Source organism: Macrobrachium rosenbergii, chromosome 26, assembly GCF_040412425.1.
Source record: "Macrobrachium rosenbergii isolate ZJJX-2024 chromosome 26, ASM4041242v1, whole genome shotgun sequence".
In the NCBI taxonomy this organism is placed as follows: domain Eukaryota; kingdom Metazoa; phylum Arthropoda; class Malacostraca; order Decapoda; family Palaemonidae; genus Macrobrachium; species Macrobrachium rosenbergii.
In genome coordinates, this window is record NC_089766.1 from 3,136,742 (window position 1) to 3,156,626 (window position 19,885).

The window sequence follows — 19,885 nt, forward strand, 5'->3', positions numbered from 1 at the left end:
CCTCGTTCCCCCTAATAAGAAATGATCGTAAACAAAAAGATTTACGGCCTTAAGTAGACCGGATCGCTGTCGTCGTAGTACTGTAGCATCTGGGAAGAAGAAGAAGAAGAAGAAGAAGAAGAAGAAGAAGAAGAAGAAGAAGAAGAAGAAGAAGAAGAGGCAGAAGGATCGTCAACATGACCTCTTGCGGTCACTCGGGTAACTGACAGATGTTTAGGCTTACGAGGTATTTCTGGCCAGATTTGGGGGTCTGTTCTGATGAGTCTAGGGAAATTTATATGCTTCGTAGGTCTAGGGATGTGGAATTCCCCCCCGCCACCCCAGATATATGGGAATTTTTGCGATAATTGTTAAAATATATTTAACAGTGGATTAAAATGTTAAAATATATTTTAGAGTGGATTAAAATTTCAATCACTCTTCTGATTTTTACAGAGAAATTATATATAGACGCTGAATTGTCATTTAAATATCATATTTTGTCCGATAGACTAAGTGAAAGCGAGAGCAGAGAGAGAGAGAGAGAGAGAGAGCACAGATAATTATCACCCTATCATTTTCCATTTTTCCACGATATAGAAACTTCGCACTGCGCAGAGATAAAACTAATTGAGATTTCTCTCGTACTAATGACGGGTGGTCATGAGAGAAACGAAAGCTTCGGCGAATTAGATAAAACTCCCCCTGTGTTTCACCGAGGGGAAAGTGATTTCAGGTTAATTGCATTCATTATCTTGTTATCTGTGCTTTTGCATGCTTTGGAATAATATGCTATTCTTCCCCTGAATTAAAAAAATATATTCCTAGATTCTGTCGTGTAGGTCTAGGGGATTTCCCCTACCCTATTTTTCAATGGAGAAAAATCTTACAAATATGCCTATACTTCTATTTTGACGCGTACTGTAGCGGGTTTGTAAGCTAGGCTTCCATTGCCTTGACAGGCATCAAAAGAATGAAATTTACAATACGACAGCTGCGAGATTTTCCTCGTTTTGCGAAAATTTTCGGCCGTTATTCGTTAATAAGCAAAGGGCGGTTCGTGAGCGGCAGACAAAGACGGCAAGTGAGAACTTGCGTAAACTTAGTCTAATTTATTCCAAATTTTATTCCGCTTTGTCTTAATGTATGCGTCTCGCCTCTTCGGGAAGCATTTCCGCCTTTCATTTCCTCTCCCCACCCACTCGGGGCTGGGCTGCATAAGGACACCAAGATGAAAGTCCAAATTGCTTTCGTTTATCCACTCGGGTAACCACCATAGAACGACTTTGGACGAGTTCACAGGACGACTTTGCACGTCCTTATCTTGCTGCGCAGACGCTCAACCGAGTCAATGATAATTAACCGTCTTTGAAGATGTTCTAACGGTCTTTATGGTAAAATATCTCTCGTTTGGTGTCACGTGACGGATGAGAGAGAGAGAGAGAGAGAGAGAGAGAGAGAGAGAGAGAGAGAGAGAGAGAGAGAGAGAGAGAGACTGTCTAAGTCGAAGGGGTCTTTGCACTTTGCATGAAAAACGAAACGTTTACGGTTATAACTGTCTGACTGTTGGTGGGAAAGGTCTAGTGATGGATGTGGCAGGAATATATATATATATATATATATATATATATATATATATATATATATATATATATATATATATATATATATATATATATATATATATGGGCAAAACTATGTTTTTTTTTCTATATACAGTATATTTGTATGTATATGTTTAGAGAGATATATATAACACTTGATAAGCCAGTCGATAAACAAATACAGCCTAAAGTTACTGAAAAAAACATAGTTTTGTAAGCACAAAGTACACAATCAGTAATAAATGTAAATACATTTTTGAATAGTTTTAGCATAGGCCTACTGTACACCTCTCATCTCTGACGACCTGACAAATGGTAGTTGTAATGTAATTTGCAATGGCAGGGGGATTATCTTATTTTTAGCAAATTCCCTGCAATCTGAAACATAATATCAGTCATTATATATAGTACGTTGTCAGGGTAAGCCAAGTTACACCGTGTGCGCATGCGCATTCACATACACGTGTGCACAAGTATAGACCTATATGTGCTTATAAATTGATAAATACAAAGGTAGGCCTAAAGCAAATTAAAGATTAATGTTGAATTTAACAATTCTATAGATCCTACATGAAATTTACTACTTAATATGTAAGTAATTCTACAAAAAATAAAAATAAAAAAGATATAAGACTTAAGGTGCCCTTCCGCTGGGCCGGTTGAAACGACTACAGCCAATCGACGGCTATAACTGGATGGGCTATAGCCGTCGATACAGATTCCATTACAACGACTGTGGCCGGTGTGGAGTCAGTTTCAATAATGGCACATGCAAGTGAGGACGTAAATACCTCTTGGCGGAAGAGGAAGAAGAAGAAGAATGTTGTTTAGTGATGCAACAGAGTTAGAAAACATCTCCACAAGAACTTTTCACATCTCGAAAAGAACAAGGATGTCAAAGATATTGATTGAAAGACACCTTTTAAAGGACGAATATATATTTAGAAAATTCTTCCGAGTAAATACTGATCTTTGGAATCGTACAAACATTTATGCTTACTCTCTAATTCTATTAATTTCAAATCATCCATCACAAATCGAAACTGGAAAAACAACACTACTTTAAGAAACGCAAAAAATCGTACCGACCTGCCGGCTGGACTGCTCGGAGAGGAGTGCTGCCCAGCCGGCTTCGAGTCGGGAGGTGGGCAGCCTGGCCGACAGACCGGCTGTAGACGGGTCATTGGAAAGGGGTACATAATAATAGCACTGTAGGAGTCTGTTTCTACAGCCGGCCGGCTGTAGCCGGGCGGCTGTAGTCGTTTCAGCCGGCCCAGTGGAAGGGCACCTTTAGGCTCATTAACCAATGACATCTGGGACTCGTCTACTGCGCATGTGTCAGACGGAGAAACAAAACCGCGCGAATAACAAAAACAACAACATAAAAACAACAAGAACAACGTAGCGGCGATGTTTATAGTTCAGCTGTTGGGTCAGTGAGGTTTTATCTCTCTCTCTCTCTCTCTCTCTCTCTCTCTCTCTCTCTCTCTCTCTCTCTGAAATTCCGATTAAAAATTTATTATTATCGGTAAAGACTTCACAATATATTTTGAATAATTAATAGATAGACAGAAAAAGTGTGTGTATATATATATATAGGTCTATATATATACATATATATATATATATATATATATATATATATATATATATATATATATATATATATATATATATATATAACAATAAATAAGTATGGAGAGACACATACACTTATATACACTTTCACTTTGTATTGCGTGATTATCAAAATTACCAAAACATGCACACCCTAACATGGCGTGTATGCGTGTGTGTATATAGTATGTATGTGCATTTGTCCATACATTCGTACACGTCACACGAAACTGAACGCAGTCGAAACGACGGAAAATCTTTATCAGATTAAACGCAAAGAAAAACAAAACCCAAAAAAACAAGGTTAAAGAAAAAAAAAAACAATTACATTAACCAAAGCCAAAAGAGAGAGAAAAATTTAAAACACTTATCATACAAAGTAAAAGCCACCGGAGATCTCTCAATTATTATTATTATTATTATTATTATTATTATTATTATTATTATTATTATTTTCTATCTTCTTCTCGAGCGTTCCATCCCCCCGAGACGTGAACTGGGCCTGGGAAATCGCGCGCAACTCCCGAATTCCTTCTCCCGGAGAAAATCGGCAGTGGGAAGAACTGAGCGTCTTCTTGAACTAGTTGCCGCGGTGATTGTGATTGCTTGGGAAGTCCGGTTGCTTTTGTGTGTGTGTGTGTGTGTGTGTGGTTCTGTTTCTGTTTGTGTCTGTTTTGTGTGTGTGTGCGTGTTTGTTTGTTTGTTTGTTGATTTCTTTATACATTGGCGTCACGGCAGTTGTAAATGTGTGTATAAATATAATATATATATGAATTTTTGTATATAAATACATATATATATGTATGTATATGTGAATATTTATATAAAAATTATATAATATAAATATATATATATATATATTTATATATATAATATATATATATATATATATATATATATATATATATATATATATATAAAATATATATATACATATACTGTATATATGTGTGTGTGTATATATATATATATATATATATATATATATATATATATATTTGCATATTTATTACTCCACATTACAAAACATTCAAAATTAAAAATTCACTTCGATCAGACCAACAACATACTTTATAAAAAATAAACCCCATCCACATTTTCAAAAAAACCAAGATAAATTAAGATTCCCAAAAATCACTTACTCAGATTTCCAGTACGATTCCAACACAAACAAATAGCAAAGAAACAAACAAAAAAAATTCTCACGAAAATTCAGTCAACCCGCCACCGGAAACAGATATGATACGGACCTTCTCATTGTCGCGTCCACGATGCAACTGACGATCGTGAATTTGTGTAGCACCGAACGACTCCATATGAAGAGGGGAAAAGTGAGTTGTCAGTTTGTGAATATTGTGTCATTTAATGAATCTAAAAATATAATTTTCTGCATTTTATTTTACTCCGATACTCGTCTTTTAAGTAAATATTTAAATAAATAATTTTTATTACTATTATTGCTATTTTAGTATGATTTGAGAACGGAAAATCAAAATAAATCGACAATTTTTTAAAAAAGGATATATTTGCCATATGGCAACTCTTCCCCACCTGGCCTATATCTTTGTATATATAACTGTAAATATAATTGTACGTAAATTCCAGAAACTAATGGCTGAAAAAGAATGCGCCTCACTTACATGATATTCGAATTGGCGATGAAACCGCATCAAAGTTTTCTTTTGTTTGGCGATGCGTGGAAATCCGCGAATTATTGCGCCTGCGCGTGAATATTATTTTAATTTATATATATAAATCTGTGCCGTAATTATAACTCTCGGCTTCTGTGAATTGTGTTCGATTATTGGATCTCTCTCTCTCTCTTTCTCTCTCTCTCTCTGGTTTTATTAGTAAAATGTGTTTGTGGATCAGTTGAAAATTGTATCTCTCTCTCTCTCTCTCTCTCTCTCTCTCTCTCTCTCTCTCTCTCTCTCTCTCTCTCTCTCTATATATATATATATATATATATATATATATATATATATATATATATATATATATATATATATATATATATATATATATATATATATATATAAAATAAATTCTCTCTCTCTCTCTCTCTCTCTCTCTCTCTCTCTCTCTCTCTCTCTATATATATATATATATATATATATATATATATATATATATATATATATATATATATATATATATATATATATATACATATATATGTATATATATACATACATACATACAAATAATTATATACATATATATAATTTTATAAATATAATCTTCTAAATCTCTCTCTCTCTCTCTCTCTCTCTCTCTCTCTCTCTCTCTCTCTCTCTCTCTCTCTCTCTCTCTCTTCGAAGACGTAGAATCCACTCATAGATACGAGTTTATTTTATAACCTTTGTAAATCAATTTAAAAAAACTAGACTTTGCTATAATAAAAATTATCTTTATTCAGACCGTGTACAATACGCCCTTCTTGCCCTATAGATCTTATCAGTTATTTGTTGTAGTTACTATCCTGCGGAGATATTTCTCTTAGCTTTATTACATTTTGATGTTGCTAATCTGTAGAGTATTTTAGTATATAAAATTATCCTGTTTAACATTTAGAAGGATGTAATTCTGCTGTTTAGTACATAATGTATTATTATGACCTTATTTTGGTAGATATAATTGTCATTTTATACATACTTCATGTAACACTTTAAGTGAGAAACATTACTACTGTGCATTACACTATACATGCTTCATATAACACTTTAGCTGAGAAACATTACTACTGTACATTACACTTTTGACTGAGAAACTTTGCTATTAAATATTACATTTCAGCTGAGAACCATTACCACTATGCATTACATTTTAACTGAGAAACATTACTGCTTCACATTACTGTTCAGCTGAGAAACATTACTATTACATATTACACTTTAACTGAAAAACAACGCTGCTGTAACAATTCACTTCAACTGAGAAACATTACTACTGTAGATTACACTTCAACTGAGAAACATTATTACTGTACATTACACTTCAACTGAGAAACATTACTACTTTACATCACTGTTCAGTTGAGAAACATTACTGCTGCATATTACACTTCAGCTAAGAAACTTTGCTGCTGCACATTGCACTTCAACTGAGAAACATTACTACTTCACATCACTGTTCAGTTGAGAAACATTACTATCGCATATTACACTTCAACTACCTCGTCACCCAGCACGGGCTCCTCACCATGAACAAGCCTGAATAGTCATATTATCTTATTTTATTTTTACTGGAGTTTTTTCTCGCAAATGGTGTAGTGTTCCTCTTTGCATTCTCTGTCGTCAAAATACAGGGCTCTCTCCACATCCAGAATCAGGCAGTTTTGTGATGTTTTTCCATTTGGCTCCTTCGGGAGAAAAATTATTATAATTATTATTAGTAGTAGAAGCAGTTGCAGTGTTAGTATAATTAGCAGTGGTAGTTAAAAGATTATTATTATTATTATTATTATTATTATTATTATTATTATTATTATTATTATTACTCACTGGAGAAATAACAGCCATAGCTTTGATTGTAATTTTTAAAAAAAGCCAGTAATGTAAATTATACACTTGGAAGGTTGTTATTATTATTATTATTATTATTATTATTATTATTATTATTATTATTATTATTATTATTATTATTATTATGAAGACCGTAAAGTTCTATCTATCTATCTATCTATACACGCACACACACACATATATATATGTGTGTGTGTTTAGGTGCATGCTTAAGAGTGTGTGTAAAATGTGTACACTCTTAGAGACTAAACATCGAACTTCCCAAGTAGTGTACGTGTTTAGAGACTAAACAATGAACTCACCAGGTAATAGGACCCGTAATTATCCTTTCCTATGGCCCAGAAGGGACTCCCAAAGTCGACAGTCTCCCCGTTCACCCAGACCCACTTCCCCTCCGTCTCCGTGTCATTGGCACCGATCCAGTAACTCCCGTGGTCGATACCTGTGGAGAGAATGAAGAGGAAGGAGTTTGTGAGAGTTAAACGTGGGTCACTTTATCAGATGCATATGTAATTGTAATAACCACATTACCCTCTTAACTTCTCGAATTCTTCGCAGTTTTTGGGTAACCTTGCCGCTGCAAAGCCTTAGATCCAAATGCAAGAATATGCAGTCATTCTGACGTCCGTAGCGGGGTTCGAACATGCATCTTAAGCATCAGAACGAGGTCACGTGATACTCCTGCTTTGGACATCAGAAATTACTCTATATTCCCACATTTGGATCTAAGGCTTTGTGGCGACGAGCGTATCCAAAAACTGTGAAGAATTCGAGAAGTTAAGGGGGCACTGTGGCTATTTAAACTAAAACATTTTTGCATTTTCTATCTTAGAATCGAGTTCCAATGTATGATATCTCCTATATATCATTACTGCAGCTCCTGTGGATTTTTGAAGGATTTTCATAGACATATACATTCCTTTTTTTCTCCTTCCCTCGTCCTAATTATGCATTTAGGATTCCACGGAGGTTATTATTGAAAGAGGAACCATGTGATGATCTCTGAAGTATCCCGAGAACTATGTTTCTCCCGGCCTACCTTCGCCTCTGATGAATTTGAGGAGGTCGTAGTAAAACTGGAAATCGTCGACGACAGCCAATTCCGCGTCTAATTCGTGGCACATGTACCTGGATTCCTGCCAAGGACCCTCCAGGAATGGCTCCACGAAGACGCAGCGGGCTCCTATTTTGACGAAAGGACTCTCGCATTTGCTGGGCTTGGGCGTTGTGGTGGTATAAGGCCAGGTTGTCGTATACGTGGTCGTTGGGGTGCTACTACTCGTGGTTGTGTCAGATGTAAGAGAAGCCAAAACTCCCGTCTGGAGGTGATTACAAAGTTGCAATGAATAGTATGTTCGATCAGCCCTAGTGTCTTGGGGTTTGATATAGTGTGGGAAGAAGAGGAAATCAATTATTTGTTTTCTTCGAAAGCTAACTAACCTATATCGACCCCTAACCCGTTCCCGTCGTAGGAAGGATTACAAGAATAGATTCTAGTGTTTGGGCATGGAGCGAGATTTTAATATTAGGAATTTCAACAATTTTATTGTCACAATGAGGTGTTATGTTCCTGCTGCCTTGAGGAGTAGTTGGAGTGGAGAGGAGAAATAGAGCCCTCTCTCTCTCTCTCTCTCTCTCTCTCTCTCTCTCTCTCTCTCTCTCTCTTTATATATATATATATATATATATATATATATATATATATATATATATATATATATATATATATATATATATATATATATATATATATATATATATATATGTATATATATATATATATATATATATATATATATATATATATATATATATATATATATATATATATATATATATATATATATATATATATATATATATATATAGAAATTTCTGACTCAGGACCGAACCCCGGCCTTTCTAGTGAGAGTCCAGTTTGGGCACAAATGCCCTGGACTCCCACTAGAAAGACCAGGGTTCGGTGCCGTGGTGAGTCAGAAATTTATCTCTGTGAAACACGTTTCCATGTGTTCATTTCCCTAAATATATGTGTGTGTGTGTGTGTGTGTATATGAATACAGCACAGTGCCTTACTGCAATTTGAGCCACGAGCAGGAAGACAGCCACCAACCGCATCTTGAATGCAAACAGTCGTCACTGCTCTGAAGTCAGAAGTCGCTCTAGAACAGTCTCTGACCCCACACTTGCATTATAAAGCGCCCGGCCATTAAGCAACAATCACCATTGACTTTTTTTTTTTTTTTAATCTTGCTATTTAAAAGTTTGTTGGTTGGGAAGGTCGTCATATGTTATGGTTTGGTTATCTATGTTAAAGGGGCTTTGTTCTTACATTACTGTTGTGTGTGTTATCAGACTGTGGAGCTGTGAAGATGTCACCTGGATGGTATGTCATGTTCAGGTAGTTGGAGTGTTTTTGTAGGAAGATCTCTTAATATAAGCGCACACTCACACATACACACACACACACACACACACACACACACACACACACACACACACATATATATATATATATATATATATATATATATATATATATATATATATATATATATATATATATATGTGTGTTTATATGTTTGTGCACACATTAGAATCAATAAGGAATTCCTGGAATTTTCCTCTCCTCTCTCTCTCTCTCTCTCTCTCTCTCTCTCTCTCTCTCTCTCTCTCTCTCTCTCTCTCATATGCATAAATGATGCAACAGCACACAAATCGATAATAGTTGGACATAAAAAGTGACCTTCTGCCAACTTTCACAGAACTCTTGTGAAAATCAGCAACTGGCCTTACTGTTAACAACAACAAAATTAAGAATGAAATAAAATTGCATTTTTTTGTCATTAATTTTAGGCGAAGAAAATATCGTAGATCTGTTCTTCTGGTGTAACAGATGACTTTGAAGCTGAAGACAAAATTTTAAAAGTCGAAGATTGAAGGTAAGTGCAGTAAGTTTTGGATTATGTCGATAGAGATTCAACTTTGATTTAGAATTTCAGATTTCGCTTCTCAAAAGTCGATTCTGTGGCACCTTGTACGCGTAGGTTGGCGGGATGTTTATTTGGATGGCCAAGGAGCCTAAAGTACCATATTTGTGGTCTGTTTCTGTCAAGGAAATTAGTCAAAAGCGTAATGAAGCTTTACGTAGGTCCTGAGACCTAAAGCTTTATCTCAATACACAAAGCATTTCTTACAGACAAATTTAGAATACCCAATGTGCATATTAACCCATGGTATAGAGTTCCCATTCCTAGATTATCATTTTGTGCTATCCTGTTCAAGTTGGTAGCAGTAGGTACAAGAAACATAGAGCCCTACTCTTTTGTAGTATTCAGTTGCTAATAAGGTAATATTAACTGTGGAAAAGGTCTAAAAACCTTCAAAACTTGAATATGTTTCATTTTTAACCGTTTTGTTTCATCCATGAGGCTGCTGAAAGACTATAAATAACTATATTTGAGGTTTATTTCTCACAGACAACTTCTGCAACACTCTGTCTTCCTCTCTAGCCATGGACACCGAAGTACCACACTCTCTGCTTTATGTTATCAAAGTCTCCAAATAAATTTGAGGTCAGTCAAGGTCAATAGAAGACCCAAGTTCATTCATGTGATCTCATAGTACGGATAACTTCAGACAGTCCATTTTGGAAAACTGACCATTTATATTAAATCAACAATGTAAACACAAGTTAAATCAGTTTCCTTTTGCAACACCCTGTATACGCAAGCTGTCTTGGCAAGGATCCTTCAGTACCTACATTTTTGTATGAGTCTTGTTTCACATCAACAATATGATAATGTGGAAGAACACAAGAGTCTTAAAATTATATGAGAGCTTCTTTTATTGATTTTTCATAATTTCCAAGACTGGAAGACGAGAATCAACCTCCATTTAGGAGATTTAGCTTCCTCAAATATTTTCTGCATGACTGTCTTTCACCCAGCCAATGATACTGAAGTACCTAGCATCAGGTGTTATCTTGATTAAAAATATTAATAATAAAACTGAGCTTAGATAGTCCTGTAGAGGTAAAGACGGCCCTCATAATGATATCATACTAAAAAGAGGTAATCTGGTTGAGTTGGTCGTCTTCAAATGAACTGATTGATAAACAATATCAGGGTGTAAGCGTAAGTTCATTCTGTTGCACCCTGTATATGTGTAGTCAAGGATCTCAAAGCAGTACATTCTCAGTTTTGTGTCTTTTGAAAGTTATAGCTAAAATGAGGTTTATTTACGTTAAGAGTAAAAAATTAGGCTCACAAACACTCATGGGTAATGTTTGGAATATTTTTCCTGAAGTCAAAAGACAATAACATATTGATAATCCAGTACTTGCAGATTTAATGCTTACAGAATACATTTTGCGTTACCCTGTATTTATGGTAGCCAAGGAATCTAAAGTAACTTGTATGTATGAAAGGCTTCACTAAAATAAAGGTTAATCTAGCTTCATGAAGGTTTTAAGTCCTTTAGAATATTCTCATAGTGCGATTCAGTTCGTCAAGTTAGCTTACAAAACTTAATATACGAATTAAACCAACAATCCTGTAGTTATCTTGAGCAAGTTTCATTTTGTAATACCCTGTATAGATATGCTGTCGTGGCAAGGACCTTACAGTACATACTTCTGCTTCATTTCAGTAATTATTCACATTGACATTGAAATAATATGGAAGGACACAAGAATCTTAAAAACAATATGTGAGGAATTTTCTTCTCTATCTCCAATTCATAAGACTGAAGGACGAGAAGGAACTACTAATTATGAGGTTTCTTTTCCACAGATAATTTCTGCATTACTCTGCATGTCTCCCCAGCCAAGGATACACAAATATGGAGCATAATTTTTTTATGGTGATTAGAAATACTAATAAATTTAGCTGAAATTTTCCTGTAGAAGTACAGGTGTCCCTCTAATGTTATTGTGGCATCAGGACAGGTAATCTGGTTTGATAGGTGACTTCAAATAGGTCTGATTGATAAATAATATCAAGGGGTATAATCATAAAATTATTCTGTAGCACCCTGTTGTCAAGGATCTGAAAGCAATACATTCAGTTTCCTGTCACTTAAAATTATAGCTAAAAGGAGGTTTATTTACTTGAAAGTAAAAAAAATTAGGGTCATAAACAATTATGGGTAGTGCTTGGGATATATTTCCTGGAGTCAAAAGACAATAAGATATTGGAAATCCAATACCTGTCGATTTAATCCCTACAAAATACTTTTTTGTGTTACCCTGTATCTGCCGCATTTGGGGTGGCCAAGGAGTCTAAAATAACATGTATGCAGTCCTGTATCTCTCAAAGGTTTCAACTAAAATAAAGGTTAATCAAGGTTCATAAAGGCTCTAAGTCCTTCTTGGTACTCTCATAGTACAATTTAGTTTTTAGGGTCAGTTTACGAAACTCATTATACGAATTAAGCAAACAATACCGAAATGGGTTTCATTTTGTAATACCCTGTATAGATACGTTATCGTGGCAAGGATAATATAGTACCTACTTTTGTTTCTTATGGGTATTATTCACTTAGCGATTATAATATCACAGAAGGTAACAAGAGTCTTAGAACAATCTAAAGGCATTATTTCTTATTTTTATCCTATTCATTAGGCTGAAGGACTAGAATAAACCAATATTCATGAGGGTTTGTTTCCACAGATAACTTCTGCATTACTCTGTCTTTCGCCCCAGCCAATGATACTCAAGTACCAAGCAGAATGTTTTCTGTTGATTAAGAATATTAATAAACTGACCTTAAAAGTGCCCGTAGAAGTATAGATGTCCCTCTTATGTTATATTGAGATCAGAATAGATAATTTGGTTCAGTTGGAAGACCTCCATAAGCTGATTGATAAATAAGATCGAAGGGTATTAGGAAGCTTTCATTCTGTATCACCCTGTATTTGGTACCAGCCAAGGATCTCAAAGCAAAACATTATCAGTTTCGTGCAACGTTCAATTATAGCTAAAATGATGCTCATTTACGTTGAAAGTAAAAATTTAGTCTTATAAACACTCTTGGGTAGTGGTCAGGATATTTCTCACGAGGTTAAAAGACAATAAAATACTTGTAAACCAATATTTACATATTTAAAGTGTACGGAATACGTTTTGTGTCACCCTGTATTTCAAAGCTTGGTAGGGTGCGTTCGATTTGTGACAGAATATTTCACTCCACATTCTTGAACTGACAGCATTCATATTTTTTAATGTGCTTACAAAATAACCAGGATATATTACTTTTAATTATTGCTTACCACATCTTTTCAATGTCTGATCTTCCACCAGGCACTAAATAGAAATGTAATTCGTTTATGTCACATAGAACGTGTAGTGTGAAGAGCTAAGTCTACCATCTAATAAGAAAAAAAATCCCGTTTTCTTCCAAAATAAATTTCGATTTTGAGTGCAACGGAACTGTTGTCAGCAACATATTCTTTTATCAACTGTTAAAATGCTATGTCTTTACCTTAAAAATGTAATGTTATTAGTTTATTTTAATAACAACTTAATAATTTTATATATTTAGAATTATTTGTCATAATTAAAGATATTGCAAATATTTTCAATCAAAACTAACTGGAGGAAACGCAACACCAAGCAATGGCGGCTACAGTGGACCAAAACAATGTGAATAATATGTTACGACAGATATTTGCAGGTATTTCCTTCTCACATTACAAACCTCTCATTATTATGTATTTAATATGTTACAGAGATACATGATAAGAGCATTATGAAGGATAATAATTTATATATATAAAAATATGTGGATTGACCTCCCAATAGCAACTGTCAGACTTCTTATTTTTAATAAAATCAAAATCAGTTTATTGTAGACACTGTTGGTTTGGATATTAATATTTATTGGCAAATTTTAAGGACAGAAACAGGTAAAAATAAAGTAGTTTGAAGGTAGACAAATAGATTGAGCTAGCGTTAACTAACCTAAAGTTCATTTATACACGAAAACCGACTTTTTTTTTTGTCATACTTTTCTTAAACATGCAGTAAATGAATATGCAAAAGGTCCTGACCTAACCAAATCTTGCCTTCCTAACCTAACTTAAGGTCGCTGTGTCCTCTTCTGGCCTGGCCAGAGGGTCTTCTAAGCTGTCCCTTTAGAGAATTTAAGTAAGACTCCTCCTAACGTGGGGTACCCCTTCCCCAAAAAAAAGTCGATTAGTAATTTGTTGTATTTTGGTGGGGTAAGTTCCTTGCCAGGTGTATTTTAGGATGGAGAAATAGTTATCTTCTATGATGTTCACACATAATGTGGTATTTACCGAGATATAGGCTGCGTTACTAAACTCAAGTTATACCTTATGCATTTGTTAGGTAACAGACCGTTCACGAATCTCTTTAGCTTCGGTGGATTGTGAAAGGAATTTTAACAGAATACATTTATGTTGGAGACCTTCCGTATTAGGAAGGTTCTCGATCAAGTGAGGTTTAGTTTTTTATTTTATCTTGCTGGTCTTTTCCAAGATAACAGTGAATATGCAAGGTTGAATATGATTTTTTCAAGAGAATGTATTGTTATAACTGATATTCTAGGTCACAGGAGAAAAACTAGAAAGAAATTCGCTGCATTGAACAGAAGATTGCGTTATATATGCAGTTCTCAACTTTTGTGAAATGGCACTGTAAAGAAGGCACAGAAGTCTCGAAGAACAGTTTAAAGTTCACAAAGGCTTCGGTTTTATTGGCCTAGTGACAATTAATACCAAGTTACAAGCCTAATTACATAATGGATCTTGACTGTTTAGCCTATCCCATTTTGATCCTTCTGAATTGCTGCAGAAGGATAAAATTACTTTTATCATGTTCGACGGGGATAATTGATTGTTAAAAATCAGTTGTATTAACGTACAAGCATAGTTATGGAATATATTTGTTTCATTGCAGGCGGATGTGATCTTGGACTCAGCCCAGTTAGCCTATGGCATTGGCAAGATAAATTATTTACTGTAACTGAAAATAGCTTTTAACAGGTAATTACAGTCTTGGATGTTTAATGTTGCATAATTCTTGAAGCCAGTGATATATGACTAGGCTAATGTGGTAGATAAATCTTTTTTTTTTATGTAAGCCATGCAATGGTACTAGAAAACTAATCAGTTTTTTTTTTTCCATAGATTGGCAGAGGTGTCGATAGATTTTCTTTCTGGAATCCTAAGTCTGTTACTTTTTAGGTTTTTTTTTTATAGCCAGCAGAACATAGCCACATTTAATGAGATTTTTTTTTTATTGGCATCCTACATTTTTATAGTTATCAAGGTATATTCAGAAAAACTCTTGACTTTTCCATAGCCTTGCTTCTAGTCACTAGCTGAATATAATCCCATTTGTCTTGAGGGCTTTTCATATAGAATTTTTGTGGCTTGCAGAATACAGTAACTTAGGTTACTTTATGTTTTCAATTACAGAATGCTGTAATATAACTGTGCATGTGTCCATAATGGAATATTTCTCTCTCTCTCTCTCTCTCTCTCTCTCTCTCTCTCTCTCTCTCTCTCTCTCTCTCTCTCTCTCTCTCTCTCTCATCCAAACTCCAGTTTCTGTTAGAAAACCTTTTGACACCCCTGCCTCCCTTCGAGAAGCTGGTACTGCTCCCAAGAGGACCTATTGCGGACAGAGCTAAGAAAAGCCTTGACAAAATCCAGCTTGGTCTCCAAACAGCAGGAGCAACATGTCTTCACAAATCATAGATGCACCAGGAACCATCTTTGCACCATCTGAGCAATGAATGGTATGATTCTTTCAGTTTCATTTTTAACTGATGGTTTTGAAGCACTTCTAGTGTTTTTTTTTTTTTTTTCTTATTTTTTTGAGACTTAGGAAGGCTAGGGAATTATTTGAGTGGTTTGTGCAAAACTGGACTGATTTTCTTTCTTGCTTTGTGTAAAGACTGTGAAAACTGCCTTTAATTGTCATTCTCTTATAGTACAGAGTATTGGTCAACAGTTTGTATTGCATATTTCAGCTGGTGGATGAATACTGAATTTGAATTGTCACAAAGGTGTTGGGAAATTTTTATATAATTTTTAACAAGACCTTTAGTTGCTGCAGTTCTTGATTGTTTATACCCTCTTTACGTTTTGTTTTGATTTTAATGTGGTATGAAGTGTGTTCTAAGTGGTTATGGTGGCTGGTGCAGGTATTAAAAAAAGTGTTTATATGTTTTTGCATCTATATATTATTAGGTTGCCCATAAGTTTACAGTAATTCATTGTAGATACCCTTGCTGTTGATCTTTGTAATTTTCACATTTTGTCTCTGAACTTTTCATCAGAGTTTTTTGTACCAACATACATTTTTACTCAAATGACTCTCAATTATCAGCTAATGGGTTTGGAATTAAAGTAAGTCTTCATTCTTTATTTCAGCAGATTCTGAAAGTTTGTGAAGTTTTTAAGGAACAAGTAGGCTACACAAAGGTTGTTGCAACAAAAGGACACTGGCAGGTAAGTTGCATTTATCTATTTCAAATTTTTCCCCTGTGAAATAGTGGTTAAAATTTTGTAAATAGAATATTTTTGGCAATGAGGAAAAATACTATTGCATTATATGTGCTAGAAAATGAATAATATTCTTGAACACAAAGAATTATTGCAAAAAACTTTGATTGATACCCAGAATTTACCTGAATGTGCTCATTGATAATTTATCTTGATATTTGAAAACAGGTTATATCCTGTCACTTAAAATTTACCTGAAAATTTTTCATTATATGTGCTAGAAAATTAATAATAGTCTTGATCACAAAGAATTATTGCATAAACTTTGATTGGTGACTCAGAATTTACCTGAAAGTGCTCATTGGTAATTTATTATCGTGATATTTGAAAACAGGTTATATCCTGTCACGTAAAATTTACCTGAAAATTTTGCAGGTAAAGTTTACCTGAAACTGATTAATGTTGATGTAACCTTTCTGTTCTTCCATCTCACAGGTTCACTACAAAATCCTGGCTGAAGAATGAGATTAAACAAATACTCAAGAACTGGATCTCAGAAGTTGTCTTCAGATTTGACAAAGATCAGCACAGGATAAAGATTGTTCGAAAGATTTTAGGGAGGAAGTTACCGCAGGATAAGGGTTCTTCATTACTAACAGATGCTGTGTCATTTAGAGCTACATTCATGGATTTAACTTTCCAGTACAGTATATTCTAAAACTATATTTTTTCCTTTTAAGGACAGTTGGCCATTATTCTTCTGAAGGCCCTTTTTAAGTTGAGAGTATTTTTATTCTCAAAGATAAGTATTTTTTCAAAAAATATTCCACTTTTCAGGTAGTACAGTAATGTCCCCTGTAAAACTTTAAATTATAGATTTTATTTACATTTGTCACCTTATATTTTTCATAGTTTTGAATTCAGATAATAATAATCCAATCAGCGAAAAATTTAAGTTAGGGTGTTTTTCACATCAGCCTCTTCAAGGATAATTACACCATGTTTAATAGGCTTTTGTACCTTGTAAAATATTGCCTCTTGCACTAAAGTGATGTTGTTTTGTTGCAATAATCAGTTATGCTTAGCATTTACGCAAGGAAGGGGCATTAATTAATTTGAGAGAGGAGTTTTTTCAAGGTAGCTTGTGGTTCCCATGTTATTAAATATTTGTAAAGCATTGTTTACGGAGAAACTGAAATTTTTTCCTGTAATTTAAGCAATATTGGGTGTATATTACCCTAACAGACTTCGTTCAGTTTTAAAATCTTTAAAAACAATGCTCTTTTTAAATACACAGCTTGAATGTCATTTATTTAACCAGGCTTTGTAAATATAAGCAGGACACTCATTTAATGCTAATTATGGTAATGTTTTAATTAGTACAGAACTGCCGCTCATATTTTTGAACTCAATACGTACTTTAGTTATAATGAGAATAAGTTAGTCTAGAGCCTAATGTATTTGATTTTAAATTAAAAGCAATTTCCAAGATCAGCACATAATTGTTTGTAAGATTTTAGGAAGAAGTTACCACGGATAAAGGTTCATTATTACTAACAGATGTTGTGTCATGTTGTGTCATTTAGAGCTATATTCATAGATTTAACTTTTGAATATATTCTGAAACTGCATTTTTTCCTTTTAAAGGTGTTCAGTCATTATTCAACTTTTCAGGTAATACAATAATATGCCCTTTAAAAACTTACATAATAGGCTTCATTAACATTTACAACTATTTTTGTCGTAATTTTGAATTCAGAAAATAATAATAATCCAATCACCAGAAAATCTTAAGGTAGGGTGTTATTCACATCAACCTTTTTCCAGGAAAATTATACCATACTTGTTAGGCTTTTGTACGCACTAAAGTGATATGATTTGTTGCAGTATTCAGTTATGCTTAGCATTACACAAGGAAGGAGGATTAATTAAATTAAGAGATAAGTTTTTTAGACAGGATACCTTGTGGTTTACCTTTTATCAAATATTTGTAAAGTATAATTGATAAAGAAACCTTGAAATTCATTCCAGGAATTTAGGTAATATTGTGTATACATCACCCCAACACATTTCATTCAGTTTTAATATCTTTAAAAACAATGCTCTTTTTATATACTCTGCTTAAATTTGTCTCCTATTTAACTAGGCTTTGTAAACATAAGCATTACACTCACTCTTCTTATTGCAAAAATCGTTTTATTACTGCAAAAATGTCTCGCATAATTTTAAACCTGATTCAGTATGTATTTCATTTATAATGAGTATAACAATTATCCAGAGCCCAGTGTGATGATTTGAAACTGAAGGCTGTTGCCAATTCATTTTGGGGAACCAGGATGTTACACTGTCAATCCCATTTAATAACTCATGATTTTAATTGACTGTTTTATGATTTTAAGTGACTGTTTTTCTTTGGTGTCGTCAGATTGAGCATGCACAGAAAATTCACATTTTGTTTTGGAGAGTATCAAGGTTAGGGTCTAAGGAATAATGATTTCTATATTTACCTCTTTTCACATGAGGGAAATTCAAATCCAGTTGCAATCAGTTTTTGAGGGAGTACTTTTATGTTTAAGGCCTATATCTGTTTCTAGACTGTCAGGATATGTGTACAGAGTGTTTAGCATGCAGTCAAACTATTCAAGTTCAGAACTCAAAAGTATATGGAGTTTGTTGTGGCCTTATACCATTTTTGTTTCATCGTGGTTCAAGTGAATGAGGTAGGTAAAATATTTTGGAATAGAAGCTTTGTGTCTGTAGCCTCTGAAGGTAATGTGGGGTTTGGTAGTGTATTTTCTGTTATAAGATCTTTTAGAGTTGAATTTAGGTTCCTTGGTCATGTTTTTCAAGTGGAGACCATTTACTGAAAGATAATAGCAGAGCCCATTTTCTGAAGTAACATGCCAAAACTGAAACAAATTTAATACTGAAAGAGACAGATTAACAAGGTATTAGCACATATTACCAAAGTTTTAGCCTAGTCTTTTCCCCAAAATGACTGGAACAGCAAGATTTTTAGCATTTTACTTCCCTGAAGGTTTCAGAATAACATGGGTTAAAGAAGCCCATTTCTGTTAAGAGTTAGATTAGCAGTTTTGATTTACTGTGAAGATCAGTTTACCAAGTTGATAGTATATATTAAATTTTAACAGTAACTGTGAGTGATCCTGCTTATATATTTTATTTTCTAACCTGTGCTTGAAGTTGTAAGTTTTACGAGCCATCTGTTTATGTAACTGTAATTCCATTTCATGTTATTTGACCCAAGATCTTTTGTTTGACAGATGTAAAATGGAAAGAATCAAAAATAAAGATGGCCACCCCCTCGTGCTACACGGCCAGGCAATGAGGTCACTCCGTCAGAGGCATGGGATCCCCAGAAAGCTCCTGAAAGGATTACGGATGTTTGAGAGGATTTTATTTCTCCCAAGGCAACAGCTCTACTTACTCACCACAGTCCCCACTGAATTGCTCTAAAGTCGTGACGTTTTCTGAATCATATGTCAAGGCTTGGCTGGGCCTATCTTCTTTCATTCCAGTAAGACTTTTTCAGTTAGTAACCTCCCAATGTCAGCTATTTTCACCCTGTCTTGAGAGACCACATAGATGCCTCTGGCGAGATGGTTGACAGTCCCATATAATTCTGTCACATGCTTCTTGAGTGTTTTGGAACAGGTTGAACGAAG

General features: G+C 34.3%; 1 protein-coding gene and 1 long non-coding RNA gene across 2 annotated transcripts; one reads left to right on the top strand and one right to left on the bottom strand.

The window, feature by feature from the left end:
• Window positions 1-5,589: 5,589 nt before the first annotated feature.
• Window positions 5,590-8,948, bottom strand: LOC136852910 (perlucin-like). Its single transcript, XM_067127864.1, has 4 exons — window positions 8,801-8,948; window positions 7,764-8,043; window positions 7,027-7,166; window positions 5,590-6,561 (listed from the first exon to the last, which is right to left on the bottom strand). Exons 1-4 carry the CDS (start codon window positions 8,840-8,842, stop codon window positions 6,442-6,444), a joined length of 582 nt encoding a protein of 193 aa, XP_066983965.1. The 5' UTR covers window positions 8,843-8,948; the 3' UTR covers window positions 5,590-6,441.
• Window positions 8,949-13,287: 4,339 nt separating this feature from the next.
• LOC136852912 (uncharacterized) lies at window positions 13,288-19,491 on the top strand. The gene is made up of 5 exons (XR_010857262.1): window positions 13,288-13,399; window positions 14,647-14,732; window positions 14,877-15,490; window positions 16,131-16,205; window positions 16,695-19,491. It is a non-coding gene; the product is annotated as an uncharacterized lncRNA (long non-coding RNA).
• Window positions 19,492-19,885: the final 394 nt, after the last annotated feature.

Coding starts and splice junctions, on each gene's coding strand:
- LOC136852910 (XM_067127864.1), bottom strand. CDS start 8,842: ATGCGGTTGGTGGCTGTCTTCCTGCTCGTGGCTCAAATTGCA. Junction 7,167..7,763: donor CAAATTCATCAGAGGCGAAG/GTAGGCCGGGAG, acceptor TTCTCTCCACAG/GTATCGACCACGGGAGTTAC. Junction 6,562..7,026: donor ATTACGGGTCCTATTACCTG/GTGAGTTCATTG, acceptor TTTCTCCCGAAG/GAGCCAAATGGAAAAACATC.